General features: G+C 38.6%; 1 protein-coding gene across 1 annotated transcript in view; it reads right to left on the minus strand.

Annotated features, from left to right (window-relative positions):
• gucy1b1 (guanylate cyclase 1 soluble subunit beta 1) overlaps positions 1-16,866 on the minus strand; it is a 53,315-nt gene extending 36,449 nt beyond the window's left edge. Inside the window, exons 1-9 of the mRNA XM_084390175.1 lie at positions 16,684-16,866; positions 16,124-16,197; positions 15,112-15,212; positions 14,733-14,851; positions 13,689-13,886; positions 7,292-7,522; positions 7,062-7,178; positions 6,611-6,744; positions 2,667-2,864 (exon numbers count right to left, since the gene is read on the minus strand). Coding sequence (XP_084246301.1) covers positions 2,667-2,864; positions 6,611-6,744; positions 7,062-7,178; positions 7,292-7,522; positions 13,689-13,886; positions 14,733-14,851; positions 15,112-15,212; positions 16,124-16,197; positions 16,684-16,686 — 1,175 coding nt within the window. The 5' untranslated portion in view covers positions 16,687-16,866. The remainder of the gene's footprint in view (positions 1-2,666; positions 2,865-6,610; positions 6,745-7,061; positions 7,179-7,291; positions 7,523-13,688; positions 13,887-14,732; positions 14,852-15,111; positions 15,213-16,123; positions 16,198-16,683) is intronic.
• Between the last annotated feature and the right edge of the window lie 1,961 nt (positions 16,867-18,827).

The following is an 18,827-nucleotide window of genomic DNA, read 5'->3' on the forward strand; positions in this document are numbered from 1 at the left end:
AACCATGAAGCCAAAAATTTTAGATACCAGTGAAAGTTCACAATTCTCTATTCCAATTTTGATACCACAGACAAAACTTTATATCTTAACTAATATAAATCTAAAACATTATTAAAGATAAGCAAACTAAAATAAGTTGTTTTTTTTTTTGTTTTTTTTATGAAAATAAGTAATCTTACAAAATAAAATAAAAACAAATAATCAAATTCCAAGCAAAAGCACAAATAAATACAATATAACAAAGATACACAGGAAATAAACAGTGCTTTTCAGATTTTTCAGGTAGGGCTAACAGTAGTTTTCAGGTACAGAAATGTAATAAAGGAAGCTCTGTTCATGCTTGATTCTCTCTCGAGGGATGAGAGTTTGCACAGAGCATATTCAGATCTCGAGGGAGCTGAATGCATTGTGAAGCATTTGCTGTGAGTAGCTCTGCCTCTGCTTGACTCTCTCTTGAGGAATGTGAGTCGAGCATCTGCACCTTGCGGGCTGCAGAGGCAGCAAGACGGGATCGATAGTGGAGAGGAGTCTGACATAAGTATTCTCGTTTTTGGGCTTCTAGTGATAGCTTCATTGCTCCCAAGTCCCATTATTGGATTTTAAATCTTGCCTTGCAAATTCTTCCAATCCAAAATGGAGATTTATAAAAACCTATTGCTCTCATGTTGCCTCAGGAAGCCTGCTCTGCGACCACTTCCAACCTGTCTGAGAGCATATTATGTAGCGTATTTAGTTCTGATGACTTAGATGTGCAGAGAGAGTTGAGGTGGATGTTTTCAATAATCCATCTCCTCTACTGCCCCACATGTAAGTCTGTGAGCCTTTTATTCCTTCAAGATCTCCACATTGAGGTGTGGAGGTAATGGAGGAACCTGTATTTGGCTTGCAAAGTGTCTCCCATGCAGTAGAACTACTCACGTGTGGAAGGGCTGTGTGAGCAGCGATACATGAGGATGCCCCGGGTTGAAGAGTTGCTTGTGAGCTTTCTCTCCCCTTGCTCTGCATCCTCTTTGAAGGCTCCCACCTTGCCAATGGGAGTAGAGCGAGCGCGTTCGGCTCTTAAGGGAGCTAAATGCACTCACTGTGATGTGTTGGTCACGGTTAGATGATGCAACTCCTTCGCTTTTATCTGGTGTTAGGCAGAAGGTGGCTATGAGAAAGAGGTGATTTGGTGGATTATTCTGGTGTGTTTATAGCACTTCCATCAGCCCCCCCTCCAGCGTATTCAGCTTGGAGGTGTTCGTGTAAACATAGTCACTATGCTGGCATGCTTCCTGGAAGTTCGCAAGGAATGGCCAGATTGATAGAATGTAGTGGACTATGTCGATACACACCACCCACTTATCATCTGTAGCCCCCTCCAGAGTAAAAGGAAATATTATAGATGTAGATGCATCGATGCAGCACGCTTCCTGCAGGAATGGGTGAGTCGGCAGAGTTGGTAGTTGGTGTTGTCTTCCCACATTATCTGTCACCCCCCTCCAGTAATGAAAATTGGAGGTAAGAGTGTGGATGTAAAAGCATCTATCTTTACACGCTTCCTTGGTGAACCTGCGGTGATAATAGCAACCATGCCAACACAGGAACTTTGTAGGTGCTTATGAAGTGTGGAGATGGCGACCCACTCACTCTGCTGCCAAAGCAGAATTATGCTCCTTGTGAACGGGTTGATCCCCATCCCCAGGCTACTCAAAAGTCTTTGCAGAATGGCTTGTATTGCGGTTAGTGACCCATTCTCTGTTGCCTCTCCAGCTCATTAGCCTGGATATTCTTGGAATTCTTCCTTTGCGTGCTCCCTTCAGTACCCTGCTCCCTTAGGCTTGTGGTCAGGTCTGGTAGGGTTATATGTAGAATTGCTGTGAGCAACTCTGTATTTCATCTATCGCCTGGTTTGGCTGCCAGATGTAGTGCTATGGACTTAGATGAGGCTATGTCTATAGTCACCCCTGTTATCTCTGCTCTTAGAGGCTGTCCTGTAGCCATAGCTCGGACTAGTCTAATGTAGGAATCCCAGTTTCAAAAATGGTTGAGTATGGAAGCTTTGAAGCATTTTTCCTAGCACCTATAACACTGAACCTTCTAGGGAGCAAGGCTATGGTGTCAAAGGATGTGTCCTAATTGGTTGCTGGCGCATTAAGAATATTCTGGGTCGAGGCCCATCAAGTCCTTCATTTCTTAAGCCTGACTAGTGACCTTCACAGTGCACAAAGAGGCATTGGTCAGCATGGCGTAGTGGGTATCAACGTCCCCATAGCATCTGCAACTGACGCAGCGTTGAGTTCCCTCGAAAGGGAACGTCTTAAGGTTACATATGTTACCCCGGTTCCTGAGACACTGAGTCACGTTGCCATGCTTCGACATGCCTGCGCATCTTCCTTCAGAGAATTCAAATCTGATGATGTGTAATGCAGGCACTCTTTTGTACACTTGGGTGCTCCATGTGACATCATCAGACTGCCGTTGGGCAATAAGACTGAATAAGAATAACACGTGCTTCAGACACCAGGTTCCGTAGGACGCATCCCCATAGTGTCAGCAACTGACGCAGGATCTCATTCCCTTCTCAGGGAACCTGGGTTTGATACGTAACCCTAAGACGTTATCCCGTCTGGACATCATTTTTGGCCACTACTGTATTTTAATATTTAAATCTGTCGAAGACTGACCTGTCTGTCTTCTTCTTCTCATCCTCCAGGGCTCGGAGAGTGTGCTGCAGACGATCAGTCAGGATCTCGAGCTCCTGGGTCAACTTGTACTCCTCACGAAACTGCTCCCCCAGTAACACAAGGTCACGGGTGGCGTCATGAAGAGGAATGTCACTCAGGTACAGACCTCTCCTTGTAAGGTCATCCAGATTCATTACACTGACATATACGCAAATGACAAAACACTGGATTAAGCCCATAAATTATCAAAAAGTCAAGAAACAAAATGTTATTCTACAAAAAAAGTATAACAATATAACTCAAATACTGTATAACCCAATATAACAGTCCCATCAGAAAGTATTTCAACTGCATGTCTCATTATAAGTTATCAAAGCCTCCCTGTGCATGACATGGGTATTATTGTAGATTGTAAAAAAACAGCAGACGATTCAATCTAAACCAGTGGGAAGGACACAGATTATTCTAGTAGTCGTGCTTGCCAGTAAAAAAGTGTCTGAACCAAGTGACCTGTTCAACTGTAAGTGGACTCAACTCATCTCAGACTGTGAAATAAGGTACTAGCACACATAGTGATTGAAATAAAAATAATACAAAAATGTGAAAAAGAGAATAACTGGAATGTATACATTTTTTAGATACTGGCCCAACTTCTGCTGTTTATTCATCAGCATTAAAGGAGTCATGAACTGAGAAATCAAATTTTCCTTGAGGTTTTGACATATAAGAGGACATCATATTATAAGAATATCCTGAAAGTTTCAGAACTGAAAACTTCCTTGTTAGTTCAAAATCAGCTTTTATTTTTACCAGGCCCAGCGAACGACTCGTCCTGGAATGTGCCTCTTTATGACGTAATAAGGTAGTGAAAGACTGCCAGAAGAAAATCTACTTTGGCCCCGCCCACTGGCGTTAGTGAGATGAGGAAGAGAGAAGAGCACCGGGTCACTCACTGGACTAAAAATAACATTACCTTCCAAAGGATCCTAATGCTAGGAATGTGGATATTTATTTTTAACAATGTGAATGTCTCAGTTGAGCATTATTTATTCATATTCGGTACATTTCACTGAATTCTTTGGTAAATCAGTCCGCAAACTCAGCGCAGGCTTTGAAGGCTTTTACGATATGGATTTGACAGTATTGTTTTGCCACAACATGTAAGTAACCCTGTTCATTCTAATACCTCATCTGTGACCAGTGATTTCTGATATAATGATTCATGTAGCTACAGTCAGATGTTCTTTATCCTGTCAGTAAATCAAACCAGTGACTCAACGGTCAACTTCACATTGTTTCTCTTAGTAGGGTGTAGGGATGTCCCGATCCGATCCACGGCATCGGTATCGTGCCGATACTGGCCCAAAACGCTAGATCGGATATCGGAGGGGAGAAAAAAAAATTATCCGATACCTATGATCCGATACCCATTAGGGGTGGAACGGCCGTATTCGTACTGAACGTACGTTCGGTGCATGGATTTACACAGAGAATACACGGTATAAAAATAAATAAATCTCGCATGCACATTAATTAATGTAATACGGAACTAACGTTACTGTTAGATACGCGCATATGCGGGTTCTTTAGGGACACCTAATCTGTAGCCCACCTGAGCTCTGAACGCGCGTCTATATCGCTTCAAACGCTCACTTTATCATTATACGCGCGTGGCGCGTCCTATTCGCTTTGGACGCGCGAATGGTTTCAAACTGTTCAAGCATCGAACTAGACGCGATAGACGCAAATTTGCCGCTCTATTCGCGTTTGGCGTGAACGCAGCAAAATGAACAGGCTGCGATGTCAAGATTGCAATGCTGGAGTGTGTGTGTGTGTGTGTGTGTCAGAGAGAGAGAGGCACGGGCGCGATCGAACAGTGGAAACATAAAAACATACTCCGTCATTTTCATACAGGACATCATTAAAACTGCAAAAAGTGTTTAGCCTACTTATATTTGTGTAAAACACAACATTGTGCTTTTGTCAAACTGTAAACTCTTGTCAAACTGTAACTGTCTCACACACACACACACACACACACACACACACACACACACACACGCTGTTTAAAAGCAAAAATGATTTCATCTTTTGGACATTCATCATTGCATTGGTTTTCATTTCTTGTCCTAAAACAGAGCACTAATCTGTTTATTTTTAAGTTTAATCATTCTACATTGAATAAAAAAGAAAATCAAATGTGTTTTTAAAAGTAGTATTATTTTATACAGAAATAAATTATTTATAATTCAGATGAGAATAAAGTTAAAGTTAATTAAAATTTTAAGGAAACAAATATATTGATCTGAAATATAGCAAATTAATTTTAAATTCATTCAGGTTACCAAACATACCTCAAGGTCTTTTGAATAAAGGCTGGCAGTCTTTCATTATCAGCTGTTGTTGTGGACTATACACTGGAGAAGTATTTTTCTCCATTTGAGTGAGATGTTTTTATGTGGCTAATTGCTTCCATTATATTTTATTATTATTAGTATTAAGTTCAAGAATAAAATAAAAATATCGGATTGATATCGGTATCTGCAAATAGCCAAAGCTTCGGTATCGGTATCGGTATCGGAAGTGAAAAAGTGGTATCGGGACATCCCTAGTAGGGTGTAAATAATCTGTTATTTAAACTGATTGAATTATATGTAGAAAGCGATCAAAGAACGCTCTGTTTACAATAGCTGTAGCTGTCAATAAAACAGCGCATGCTGGAACTGTCAATCAAACAGCATGTGTTTATCAGTGACTTGAGTTCTGGACTCGCGCCAAAACTCCTGTAATAATCAACGAATCTCTTATTAGGGGTTCAAGCATGAAATGCTGAAACCCTATTGTAATTGTAAGGATTCGTAAAAACGCATCGTGCAGGCCAAACCGTAAGGCCTAGAGACGTGAAACCTGGCCAGATGGTAGGCCTCAATTTTGGGACAACCTATCAGAGTATGACCCCGATTGGCCCATAGGTGGCGCTACAGCAACCAAAAGTACAAAATCGCTCATAACTCTTAGGCCGTTTGACCTAGACTCAAGTGCCTTACACCACTGTGATCCCTGTGAGAAATGGTCTTTTTCATCTATTATGTCAGTGGTTACATGCTTGCTAAATAAAACTTAATAACTTTTGATGCTTTTGTGCTTAAAGGCCTTAACTGCTTGAACCCCGATAAATGCTGCTTGCAGCTTTAATTTACATTGTGTTTGCACTGTTAGTTATGATGAAAGCATTCGTTAGTGTGCAGAAATCGAGTTGCAATGACGAGATTGCTGCATACATGTCTGTGATCGATCGGCTATGCTCATTACTGCAACCCTTAATGCCACAATCTAAATATAATGCCATAGATCTAATTGTAATGCTATTATCACTTTTCATGAGTAGTTAACATTGAGAGCTGTAATAGTAAAAACAGGCTAAAAGTTTTTGAGAGAGTTCCACATGTAATACTAGCTATTTCATATGCAAAGCTGTTAGCCAATCACAGCAGTGGGCTTTTACACTGAAGTCTCTCAGCAGACACGCCCCTTCAAACAGAGCTTTCAAATCAGAGACTAAAATCAGGTTAGGAAAATGCCTTTTACTTCTAAATTATGACAATTTTTGAAGTAAAAATCATAATAACATTATAAGTGCACCCCAGGAAACATTATGAAATAACAAAACAATTCAGTTCATGACCCTTTTAATCATATTCTTACAATTTATGTGCATGTTAAGTAAAGTGGGACGATAATTGTGTGTATGTCAACATTTTTGTAAAATAAATTATATTTATATATATATATATTAGGAGTTAGGTAAAATTCCAACAAAAATTGGGACACAGCTTAATGACCATGGGGAAATGGGATCCCATGGCCAAACCAGTTGAAAACCACTGGTTTAAGCAACCAAAACCATGTGTTTTATTGGTAATACTTTAGACTTTTCCATCTACCTTGGTGAGCACAGGAAAAGGATGTTCTCAGTCTCAGGAAGTGAAATCATCTGGCCCTTCAGTCTGAGACAGCTGATCTCTGTTCCTGTGAGTTCATCTTCACTCTCAGCAGTCTCTACGTTCAGCAGGCCCTCCTACATGAAACCATTAACAAACCTAAATTTGTATTTAACAAATTTAAATGTTCATATTTCTTACAACATGCATTGTAATCCTTGTATTTGTATATGAGTGCGTATGTCACATACTCACATACAAATACAAGGATTACAATGTAATGTACAAAAATGTGGTTAATATTTTCTGACACAAGTGTGATTATCAGTTCTATAGAACTGATAAACACACTTGTGTCAGAAAATATTAACCACATTTTTGTGAATGATTGTTGGTGGTTTTTATATCAGACAATATGTAATGTTTTGTATGATATGTTTTGTGGCAGACAGACCTTACTCCGCAGCACAAAGACAGTGTTGATGTGGGACAGGATGCCATGGAAACTAAAGTCTATGTGCGGCCGCACCAGAGAGAACACTGAGGACAGGTTACAGACGCCAGGCTGCAGCTGGAAGATGACACACATAACTTAACATGTTACTCCATCACACTTTATATATACTTTCTAAATCTCTCTCTTTTATATTCATAAAATAAACTATATTTTTTGAGCAGACGGACCTGTGGCAGAACTCTAAAGATGGCATTTCCACACTGTGAAAGCATGAGATCCTTGTCAAACATCAAGTGGAATGGGAAAGCCTTGCAGAAGGTGTATGGACTAATCCGTGTCTCTTGAGTCCCATTCTCCTCAAAACCATCCAAGTCTTCATAAAATGCCTCTTCCTCTGAGTCCTTCTCCTCAATCAAGAACTTAATGTGATCACATTCTTCACTCTTCTGCTGAATAACCTGGTACACCCCCACAAATAACAGATTTAGAGTCTCATTTGGAGAATACATTTCCAAACATTAAACATGGTATGAAGGTAACAGAAAGGAAATACTTGTATGGACTGATACAGGGTTATTATAGTTAACTAAAACTATAAAAACGTTAAATGAATTGAAATAAAATAAAAAACACCTTTTATTACAGCTTGTGGCCAAGGCAACATTTTTCATTTTCATTTAGTTTAGGTTGAAGAATTAAAATAACTGGCACTAAATAAAATAAAACAAAAATGTAATAAAAAAAACAAAAACTATAGACAATTAAAAAAAACTAATAAAAATTACAAAACACTAAATTATTAAAAACATAATTCAAAATATAATAGTAAAAACAAAAACTATAATAGTATATCAATGATAATAAAACACTGGGCTGATATATCGGCGAAGTTGATTAATAGCTGATGTTTTACCTTTTTGAGATTATCTGCATGGGCCTATAAGCATGTTCTGCTTTATTAACAAAAGTGCTACACAAGTGCTCAAATTGTCTATTAAAAATTGTGAGAACATAATGTATAAAGATTTTGAAATTTTGTGTGCATCTTGGATGAATAAATTTGGGGTGGGGGGGTTCATTACCTGAGATATTTGGTAATGTATGTTTGTTATTCATAATAACTTATGAATGGCTGAAGCAAGTAGCTCACAGGCATGCAGGAAGTATGGCAAGGTGATGTAACATCTCGTTCCCTTCTCAGGGAACCATGGATACAGTCATAACCTGAGACGTTTTGTTTTAAAGGTTGTATCAGCGATTTCAGGCCCAAAAAAGGCCCAAACATAAATGATCACATTCATCTAATCTTTCCTAACGATCCGCTAGCTGCCCGCCCCATAAGCAGGCCGTCAAAAAAGCGCGTCTCTGTAGGCAGCCTAGGATCTGAGATCTGCACACAAAAACAATTGGTTTCACCAACCACTCAAAACCAAAATAAATAGTGTTCCAACCAATCACCGACAGGGGGGCGGTGTTGTGAGGGTGCACGGCTGCATGCGAAGTCGGAGCTGAAGAAGAAGCCAGCGTCTATCATACCTCTCCCTCTCCCTCGTACAGAACTGTACTAGGTAAATAAATGATAATAGGCAACGTTATGACACCTTGCTAGTAACCATTTATATTTCAAATGACTATTCTGTTAGCTGGGAGCAAAGTTGGAAGAGAGCTATGTAGTTGATAACATAATGTTCATGCATACAAAGTAAAAAAAAAAAAAAATTCTCTGCATTAGCCTATTTTAGAATACACAATATTGAATGTGCAAGTAACGGCTATTATATTTACTTGGTTATAAAATTATGTTACAAAACAACTATAATGACTTACCCAGCAGAATGAGCCATCATTGAGGTAGAACGTCGATCTGAATATCGTGTGTCTGTCGCTTTAAGAAATGCGCGTGCATGATCGTTTTTTTCATGATGCGGGAGGGAGGGGCGAGCTAACTTGGTTTGTTTGGGATCTCGCTTCAAACACAAACAGAAGTGACGTCACCCACACTCGCTGATACAACCTTTAAAATCGACAAATGCATGTCCTAGTGTGAGTCAATCAGAGTACAACTTAGGATGAAAGCACTTAAGACCCTGGTTTAGAGGCCATATTCACGCTAAAAAATGTGGCCAATTTGTGTGGAAGAGACCAGCCTGCCACATCACACAACTCTTGAAGGGAAACTCCTGAAAGACAGGAGACAGTCATCTTTTTCGACACAGAGTTCAGGGTTTCGAAGAGAGCAGGGGACAACTCTTCTAGAACCACGACCAAATCCCAGGCTGAAACTTTTGCATGAACAGCAGGCTTTAACCTCAAAGTGCCATAAAGGAAAACAGTTACTAAGTGGTGTCTCCCCAAAAGCCCTTCGCCTAATGGTGCCTGGAAGGCAGCTATGGCCACCATGTAAACCTCAAGCGTGGAGGGGGATAGACCGACTGAAAAACGTTCCAGAAGGAACTTCAGCTTTGAAGTCACTGGGCAGTTAATTGGGTCCAACTGGTGTTCTCTGCACCATAAAGTGAATACTCTCCACTTTAAAGGGGACCTATTATGCCCCTTTTTACTAGACTTAATACAAGTCGCTGATGTCCCACAGATCATTTATTATAGCATTAGTCCAATTTGCCCCTATTTGGGTGTGAGAAAAAACAAAAACACTCTATTTTCGTGTGTGTACCTTTAAATGCAAATGACCTGCTGCTCCCTGCCCCCTTTCCGGAAGATGGAATTTGATGAAATTTCTGTGTTGGGGAAGGGTGGAATGTGTCCTTTAGATCAATCGGGACAAACCAGTCCTCGGACCTGATTTGAGTCACGATGAGCTGAATCATAAGCATCTTAAACCTGTACGTCCTCAGAGTATGGTTCAACCCCTTATCCTTATTTGGAACTATGAAGTACTGGCTGTAAAACCCGGAGTCCCTCTCGGGAGGAGGAATGTGCTCTACGGCCTTCTTCGCCAAGAGAGACTGAACAATCCTGAGTAACATTTTTATTTTAATGTGTCCTTGTTACACATCTTGCTTGTATTTACTATAGTAATAACTATAAATTAGGCATAATTACATGCAATGTGTAGTTAATTACTATTACTCAGTACTTAAATGTATAATTACACTGTAACAGGGAGACATTAAAATAAAGTGTAACCTAATCCTGTTCCAGCACCTGAGCCTGCTCTGGACCTGGGCCTACTACTGTAAATAGAACCCTGTTGTGTTGCGGAGGACGAGAACGAAACTGAATTCTGTACCCGTTTTCTATAGCTTGCAGGACCCATTGAGACAAAAATAAGCTTGATACCCTGAAGCGGATGACCGGCAGGTAACAACCTAACACATTCCCTTTAGAACCCTTTTCAGAGGGGGTGAGCCCCCCACTGCCACAACGAACTCGGGCAGATGCTGAGTAGGGCTGTAACGATATGCGATATGAAACCGAAATCGCAACACTCGGATCCACAAACCTGTGTCGCGGTGTGAGAAGGCATAATTGCGACACACCCCTTCCAACTCCCAGAGTTATCCTTCCCATCCAGATCCAATGCTACCACATCTTTAAATTAACATTATAGAATGCGTAGACCAACACCACAAAACTAGTTGAGGATAATTTTTTTTAAATTGGGCAATTCCAGCATAATGGACGTGACATTTGCAGTCAAAACTTGAAATATAAATTCTCAGAAAATGCATTTAATACCAATATATTGAAACGTCTGTTTATATATCCATACTCCCTTAATAAAGTCCGGACATTAGAAAAATATCAGTCTACACATGCGTTTTATATTTAATATGAGGGAAATACGCATGCGTTACGGACGTGACAAAAAATCTTTAACTTTTAGGTGGCAAAATATTTTGTAGTAATTTTGTGAATTACACTGCGCAAACCAAAAGTAGCCTAATACTACTCACCGGATGAAGAAGAGTTGGCTCGCCACAGAAAAATATTCATTTTATTTTATTTTTCGTGTTCGCATTTATGAGGAAAAAACAATGTTACGGACATGACAGTTCTCCGTTACGGATGTGACGGCTCTGAAAGCGGCACTAAAAGACTGTTTTAAAACTTTCACAGAAACCTCAAACAGAAAGCACAAAGCCTTTCTTTAAAGTGAATTTCGTTTTGTATTAATTGTATCTTAATTTTAATCAATGTTTCATCAACCAATTGCCTGGATTTAATAAATAAATAAATAAATAAATAAAAAGTATATATAGCAGACAACAGATAATCACGACACGGAGGCGCCGGCGTGTTAACTGGAGCTCGTCTCATAAATGAACCGAAACTCAGCGTATAAGGTAGCCTACTTGCCTCACAGATCTGAGAAATATATCTATAGAAAGCTTGAAATGTCTGCTTATGTAATCTGTATGCAATGTGCATTTCTCTCTGGCGCGTTCACTACTGCGAAGATCGCGAGTCAGCATCGTCAACTTCATCTTTGCAGCCCCCCCAAAAAAAAGATTCGAGGTTTGTATCGAATCGTGGGTCAAAAATCGTGATACGAACCGAATCGTGGGTTTGGTGTATCATTACAGCCCTAATGCTGAGTAATGAATTTTCCGGAAACTGCTGCAACCAGAGATGCCTATGGCCGGTAGGGGAAGTAGCAGATCGTTTTCCTGAGGGATGCGGAGGAGCGTGCACACCGTGAGACGGTGTGAAGCACAGAGCGGGCTTCCGGATCCCGAGTGAAAGCACTGGAGCCAGCGGGTGAGAACTGAGAAAGGGACAGGCCTGTCTCAAGCTCTTCTGCTAGCTCCATTTTCAAGCCCCATCGACTGAGCCGCTGCGCCGCCTCTGCAGATACGGGACTTGAACCACGAGGGGCGCAGACCTGGCCACTCTCCTCAAAGAGGGCCAGGCGGTAGCCGGGCGTTCTCAGCGGCAGCCAATCACAATGAGCATAGTGAGCCCCCTCGAGAGCTGACTGAAAGCTCCACACCCAAGCAGCTAACACACAGATTGTGTGTGTCCCCACCGGTAATATAGCAAGGGCAGGGAGGCACACAGAATCTAAACAGCACATCTGCCATTATAACTAATGTTTTTGAGGCCTTACGAGGCCTTATGGCCGTGACTCTGGAGGACTTGGAGTTAAGCTTTTCTTTGAGAAAAGAACAAAGAACGGCACTTAAGTCATTCTTAAAAAAGGAAGATGTGTTCGTAGTTTTGCCGGCCAGATATGGCAAAAGTTGAATCTATCAACTAACTTTAGCTCCGCTGTTGGGAAAACACTCTGGTTGGTTGAAGCGCAGTCCCATTGCGTGCAGAGGGAATTTGAAAGACAGCCGTTTATCCTGCCCCTCGGATTGAGCCATGTCTATGGTGAGTTGCCAGACCTAACATCTTGATGTAGGTCTGGCTTGCCAGGCTAGCATTATGCCACAAATGTTGTTGATTGAGATTCATTTGTATTGAACTCAGAATATTCCTTTAAAGAACAAAAAAGACAGAGTCTAATGGTCCCTTGTGATTCCAAACAATATCATCTTCAGTGCTAAGAGCCCAGGGTCAGTGAACTCATTCCTGTCTTCAGTCCTTGCATAGCGTTTAGACTAAGCAAAAAGAAAGTTACAGCTTCAAGTGTGTCTGAGTGTTTAATAAAGGAGAATGTTTAGTGCATTGAGTATGAGTCAAATACAGAAATAACTTTTGGATTTTTTTTTACGTAATGAAGACACTCATTGCCGTGTCTCACTGTTTTCTCTTTAGAAATATCACTGAAAATGGCCCTAAAAGCTTCTTTTTTTCTTCTTTTTTTTTTATTGTAGACATCATATCAGCTTGGGCTGAATACAGAGAAGCTGTTGTTTTTTTCTCTCTCAGCTTGAAGTTGAGCCCATTTCACTGACGTCAAGTCGCTGTCTCTTTGCCCTGCCGTCACCATGACAACAATGGCTAACATTTTTTTTCAACAAGTCAGGTGTTGCATTTCGAGGGTCTGTCGATTGGACTCTCATTTCACACTAAGCCCAGATGGAGAGAGAAGGACAGAAAGAGCAGTCTGCCATCTGGGGGATGATTAGCTCTTATTGGGTAAGGGGGATTTATTTGAAAATAAAGCAGAGAGTGAAGCACGGTGACAAAGGATAAACCGCAGGGAGTTCATCATAATGTTATGTATCGATGAGCTCTGTGAGAATGAGACTAAATCTACTTCTAGTCTACTTCCTGTAAAGTTTTGATCATTGCAGATTTTTGCAATTACCTTAATGTTTATGTAAAATACCATTGTGTTTTTATATATATATATATATATATATATATATATATATATACTGTATATGTCATTATATATATAAATTAATATTTTTAAGATTATTTTTTATGTTTTTTAAATATCCTATGCTCACCAAGGATGCATTTATTTTAACAACATGTATTAAAAACAGTAATATTTTGAAATATTAATACTATTTATTATTTCTATCTATCTATCTATCTATCTATCTATCTATCTATCTATCTATTAATTTATAATCAGACCTGTCTTTTGATTAGGGGTATAAGAACTGACCACAGGACCATCTTTGCAACCAATCTGAATCTGCCAGGCTAAAAGCAAAATCTATATGGGAGGATAATCAATGGACAGGCACAGAACAAGCAGACCTTCATCTCAATCTCAGTTCCATGAATCTGCTGTGCAACCGTCTTGATGATGCCTATGACGATGTCCTGAAGTCCTTCTCTCTCAGAGTAATAGTGTAGAATAAGGTTGTTCCCTTTCTCTGCATCCGTGCAGCGGAAGGATGGTGCGCGCATGCCGGGGTAGATGGTGCCCAGATGGTCATGCAATGCGTCCAGATTCTGAAGGAGAGAACAAGATGATCTTAATGTGGAGATGCAAAGAGCAAGATTTTTGCTTTGCTGGAATAAGGGAATGCAAGGAAAAGGTGTGTACTAAGTTACATGCGACTCAATATTTAAAGTAGTGAAATCAATCTAGTCATTTAAAAAATATGAGAATCTCAATTAGGCTGGCGGCATCACACTCAAACACAAATTTACAACTAATGAGAAATTCACACTATATGATAAACTGCAGTAATGAGTTTAAATGAATATTTAAATATAAAAAAAATATATAGCAATACATTATTATTATGTATTTTAAATATATAAATAATAAATAATGATAAAAAAATACATTTAAAAAAAATACTTTTTTTTTTTTTTAAACTAAGCTGCTGAAAATGAGTGTCTGTTTTTGAACAAACTCACTAAAACCATTAGCTACGGTGATGTCAAACTTTTCTCTTTCTAAACTTTCTTTAATTTTGGCATTTACTATGGACACCTTAGCCTTAGCATAGAATTTCTCACAAAATAAACCAAATAAATTACATTCTTTGAAAAACACGATCTGTAATTCATATTATTACTTCACAAATTGCTAGTGAAAGGACATTAAGGATTATTTCAAATGTATCGCTGATGATGTTATTGACAATTCTGACACAAACCTTACCATTTACATTGTTCAATTTAACAAAACTGACCCAGTCTATTATTATTTTTAACTACTCTAAAAATCACCCACACAAAAAGTACAGTATATGCAATGCGTGAAATAGAAAACAGACAGTGCTGCTTGCATCACTTCCTTGACATTGCTGCTACTAATTTTGGGTGATAAAAACAGTAGGCTCTTACTTGTAAGAATTCACGGACATTAGAGCCCAACACTCGGAGAATGGTGTCATAGCCAGATTCCTGACAGAACTCAAAGAACATTTTCCCAAACATTTGCAAGATGCCTCCAGCATCTATTTCTAGTGGAGAAGAAATCATATTTAAATCAACAAGGAAAAGAAAAATTATCATCAAGTAGATTTTTACATTCAAACTAAGTAATTTTGCTACATATCATTGTATAACACCAGTTAATCATGATGTTGTTCTGCATCAACCTGTGAACTGATAGAATGAATCACATCTGTTTAAATAACACTTAAAAATGATATATTTAATTAATTGATTAGCAAATGATTATCTCTATCCTTCCCCAAAAAAAAAAAAAAAAAAAACGTACTCAGTACTTTGCTTGCAGCAGCCACAAGGTCATATGTTTTGGCATCTTCATAGATAATTCTGACCAGAAACTGTCCTTCTACATCAACCTGGGCCTCTCTCCTGAAAAAAAAAAAAAAAAATAATATGAAAGATTAAGAACATCAAGCAATTACTATTACATTATCAAATTAACAAAAAACGTGATGACATAATGCGTGGCGCATCTCAGAGATGGTACAAGACGGGCATTTGTGGTTAAAAAGTATATAATTATTTATTTATTTTTTAAGACCCTTATTCAGATAAGACCCTTATTTCTCGACTGGGATCGTGTCGAGTCTCTGAAGCTGCATTGAGACAGACATTTGGACCTTCAAGCCGTTGATTGAAATTGAAGTCCATTATATGGAGAAAAATCCTGGAATGTTTTCCTCAGAAACCTTAATTTCTTTTCGACTGAAGAAAGAAAGACATGGACATCTTGGATGACATGGGGGTGAGTAAATTATCAGGAAATTTTTATTTTAAAGTGAATCCTTTAATGTTGCCAGAACATTGAGTGAGACTCAAGCTCACGACTTGAGCCTAAACAGACTCTAAAACATATGTTTACATTAAGCACAGCTGTGACTTGACAAGACTGCTCTTAAAAGTCATGTCAAAGAGCTGGAGTAAGTTAAAATAAAGCTGAACTATTTGTGCAAGAGGAAAAAGTTGTACGCATGTGACCTCACCCCACGACATGGTATGCGTGACTTCTCATGCTCTGAGTCTGAATTAATGAAAAAGTGCATCTGGTAGTAAAGGCTGGGCTATCACAACATCCTGAGCTATTGATATTTAAACATTTATTTGGAAATGCAACTAATGTTTCGCCTATTTAGGTATTGAGGAAAAAGTGCTGAGAATAAAATAGCAATTGTTGAAATGTTATTTTATTTCAGTAGCTTTAGATTTAAAAAAATAATAATAATAATAATTGCCAGTGTCATTGTCACATTGATGTAATATAAAAAAACATTTTAACTCACTTGATGTCCTCCCACACATCTGGACCATAATTTCTCAGCACCAGAAGTTCCAGTGCATGGTTCACAAAACCGTACTGCCAAAAGAGAGATATACAAATGTGAAATTCAAATACAAATATAAAATGTCTTTATCGGTGACTATACACATAATAATGCATTAATGCAATTAATGCATTCTTCTGCCATTTATATATATATATATATATATATATATATATATATATATATATATATATATATATATAGCAGAAGAATGCATTATTTGCTTTCTTATTGTTTACCAATTCAGCCATCTATTTAAATATGCTGTAGTGCTTTTTGTGCGTAAATCAAAACATGAGCTGTGGTTTCCTGCATAGGTTACATTTTACCACACAATGAGGCAATACAATAATTATTCACCTATAATACAGAATTACATATTTGAGTAATGCCTTATTTCCATCGCTTTTACACAGCCGATGATTACTGTAAACGACAGAGAAAATATTTAGGCTACGTGAATAGTGGCAAGAAAATAAATACAACACAAGTACAAACACATTCATATTGCTACATACCATGTTTCGATTAATTCGCCAATCCCTTTTCTGATAGATTAAATCACTAAACACCAGAACTGACAAACCGTACAGCTGTTACGGTTGAAACCACCATTCCTGAAACGAGCTCATTGTTATTGACAGAGGATGTAGCCAACGGGAGCGCGGGGATGCAAAGAGTACACACAGCTGGCTCTCGCTATTTGCATTTCGCTAGGTCCCGGATTCAGGAATTATAATACGTTGAAGGATTGTCTTATGAATATTCATTACGCAACATGACGTTTGTCCAGAAGACCTACCTGATTGGCTGCGAGATAGACGTTAGTAGGAGGGCGCTAATAAACTGGCGAATCAACGATTCTTACTATGGTTGAAGACCTGGCAAATAAATATTAATTAGGTCACGTCTTACGCTCCGGGTAGGTTACCAAGCAACTCCAGCATGACCTTATTAATATTCATCGACCAAGTGCAAGTGCAATGCAAAGGAGATATTATCATTGGAGTTACTTAGAAAGATCGAAAGAGTTTAATTAATCGAAATACTTTTTTCCACCCCTTTTTTTAAATCAAATTAAGAAAGAGCTTTTATAATTTTTTATAGTTTTATAGTTACAATTTTTACAGTCTGGTCGATAATCATCATATAAAATGGCAAGATATACAATTTCTCTAATTTTCTCTAATTAAGTGCTAGCAAATGCAAATCATTTGAACCTGAATGTGTCAATTTTGGGTTTTGTAGGCCTGTTCTGAGACATTTACTGAAGCTAACCTTGGTGCATTCCAGTATAAAATGCTGCAATTATAATTCTTATAAATGTTATGTTATATTTCAACAGTTTAATCGGTTGTAATATGTATTATAGTGATGAATGTAGAGAAGCTAAATTAAATATAAAAAGTATATGGTAGCCACAGACAGGATTACCCCTGCATTTCTGTGTTGTACACCTGATATAGGCCTACCACCACATTACTTTTTATAAAGCATGGATTTTAGGAAATACCCCACATGACCCATGTTCTGTTCAAAAATGTTAAGACAATGTTAAGAGGCCACAGAATTTAGGATAATGCAACAGTGTTATCTTTTATGTGGTCTCTCTTTCACTCGTTTCATGGAAAGAGCAGGTGGCATTGAAACATCAACAACAAACCAAACTTTCAATAAAGCATGTTTATTACAGATCTATAACAATACAAAAGAAATGTCACAATGTTTAGTTCAAGAATGATTGTGGATGGGCTCTGCTGAGGTGATGCTTTACTGTGTGCTTTTCTTTCCCTTTACTGTGTACAATGACGTGCTCTATTCAGATTATTGAAATGATACTTGTTGTCCTTAAACTATAAATGATTCACTCTCTTGACTCTATAGCGTTTAAAGAAATCAATCATTATAGATACAAATGTGGATGACATTCTTTGCTTTTTAAATTTTTGGTATAGTTAGGAAGTCAAAATAAACTAATTACTTTATTAAAACAGTCCAGCAGATCAAAATCACAGGACTCATACTTAAAGGGTTAGTTCACCCAAAAATTTAAATTCTGTCAGTAATTACTCACCCTCATGTTGTTCCAACCCCGTAAGACTTTCGTTCATCTTCGGAACAGCGCTTCTGGGGTGTACGTCAGAACGTAAGCTCACTATTGGCCGACGCTGGTCATGTGTGTGATGCGTGTGATGCTGGCCAATAGTGAGCCTATGTTCTGACGTACAACCCAGAAGTGCTGCGCTGTTACACTATGTGAACTCACTCAGAGGCCCACTCAGAAGAAAATGAATAGTTGAATAAAGTCGTTATTTTAGGGGGGGTTTTCGCACAAAAAGTATTCTCGTTGCTTGATAAACTGAAGGTTGAGCCACTGTAGTCACTTGGACTATTTTAACGATGCCTTTACTCACTTTTATGGGATGGCAGATATTGATTACCTAGCAGCCTATGAAGGAGTGAGCCAGCTCTCAAATTTCATCAAAAATATCTTAAAGGGATAGTTCACTTTGAAATTAATTTTTGATATGTTTTAGCTTACCTCAAGGGCATCCAAGATGTAGGTGTCTTTGTTTCCGCAGTAGTTTCAATTTTGATATTTTTAGGTCAAACCGTACGAAACGAGCGGTTTGTGTGAGAAAACGAACAGTATTTATATCGT

The sequence above is a fragment of the Rutilus rutilus genome (assembly GCF_951802725.1).
Source record: "Rutilus rutilus genome assembly, chromosome: 2".
Lineage (NCBI taxonomy): Eukaryota > Metazoa > Chordata > Actinopteri > Cypriniformes > Leuciscidae > Rutilus > Rutilus rutilus.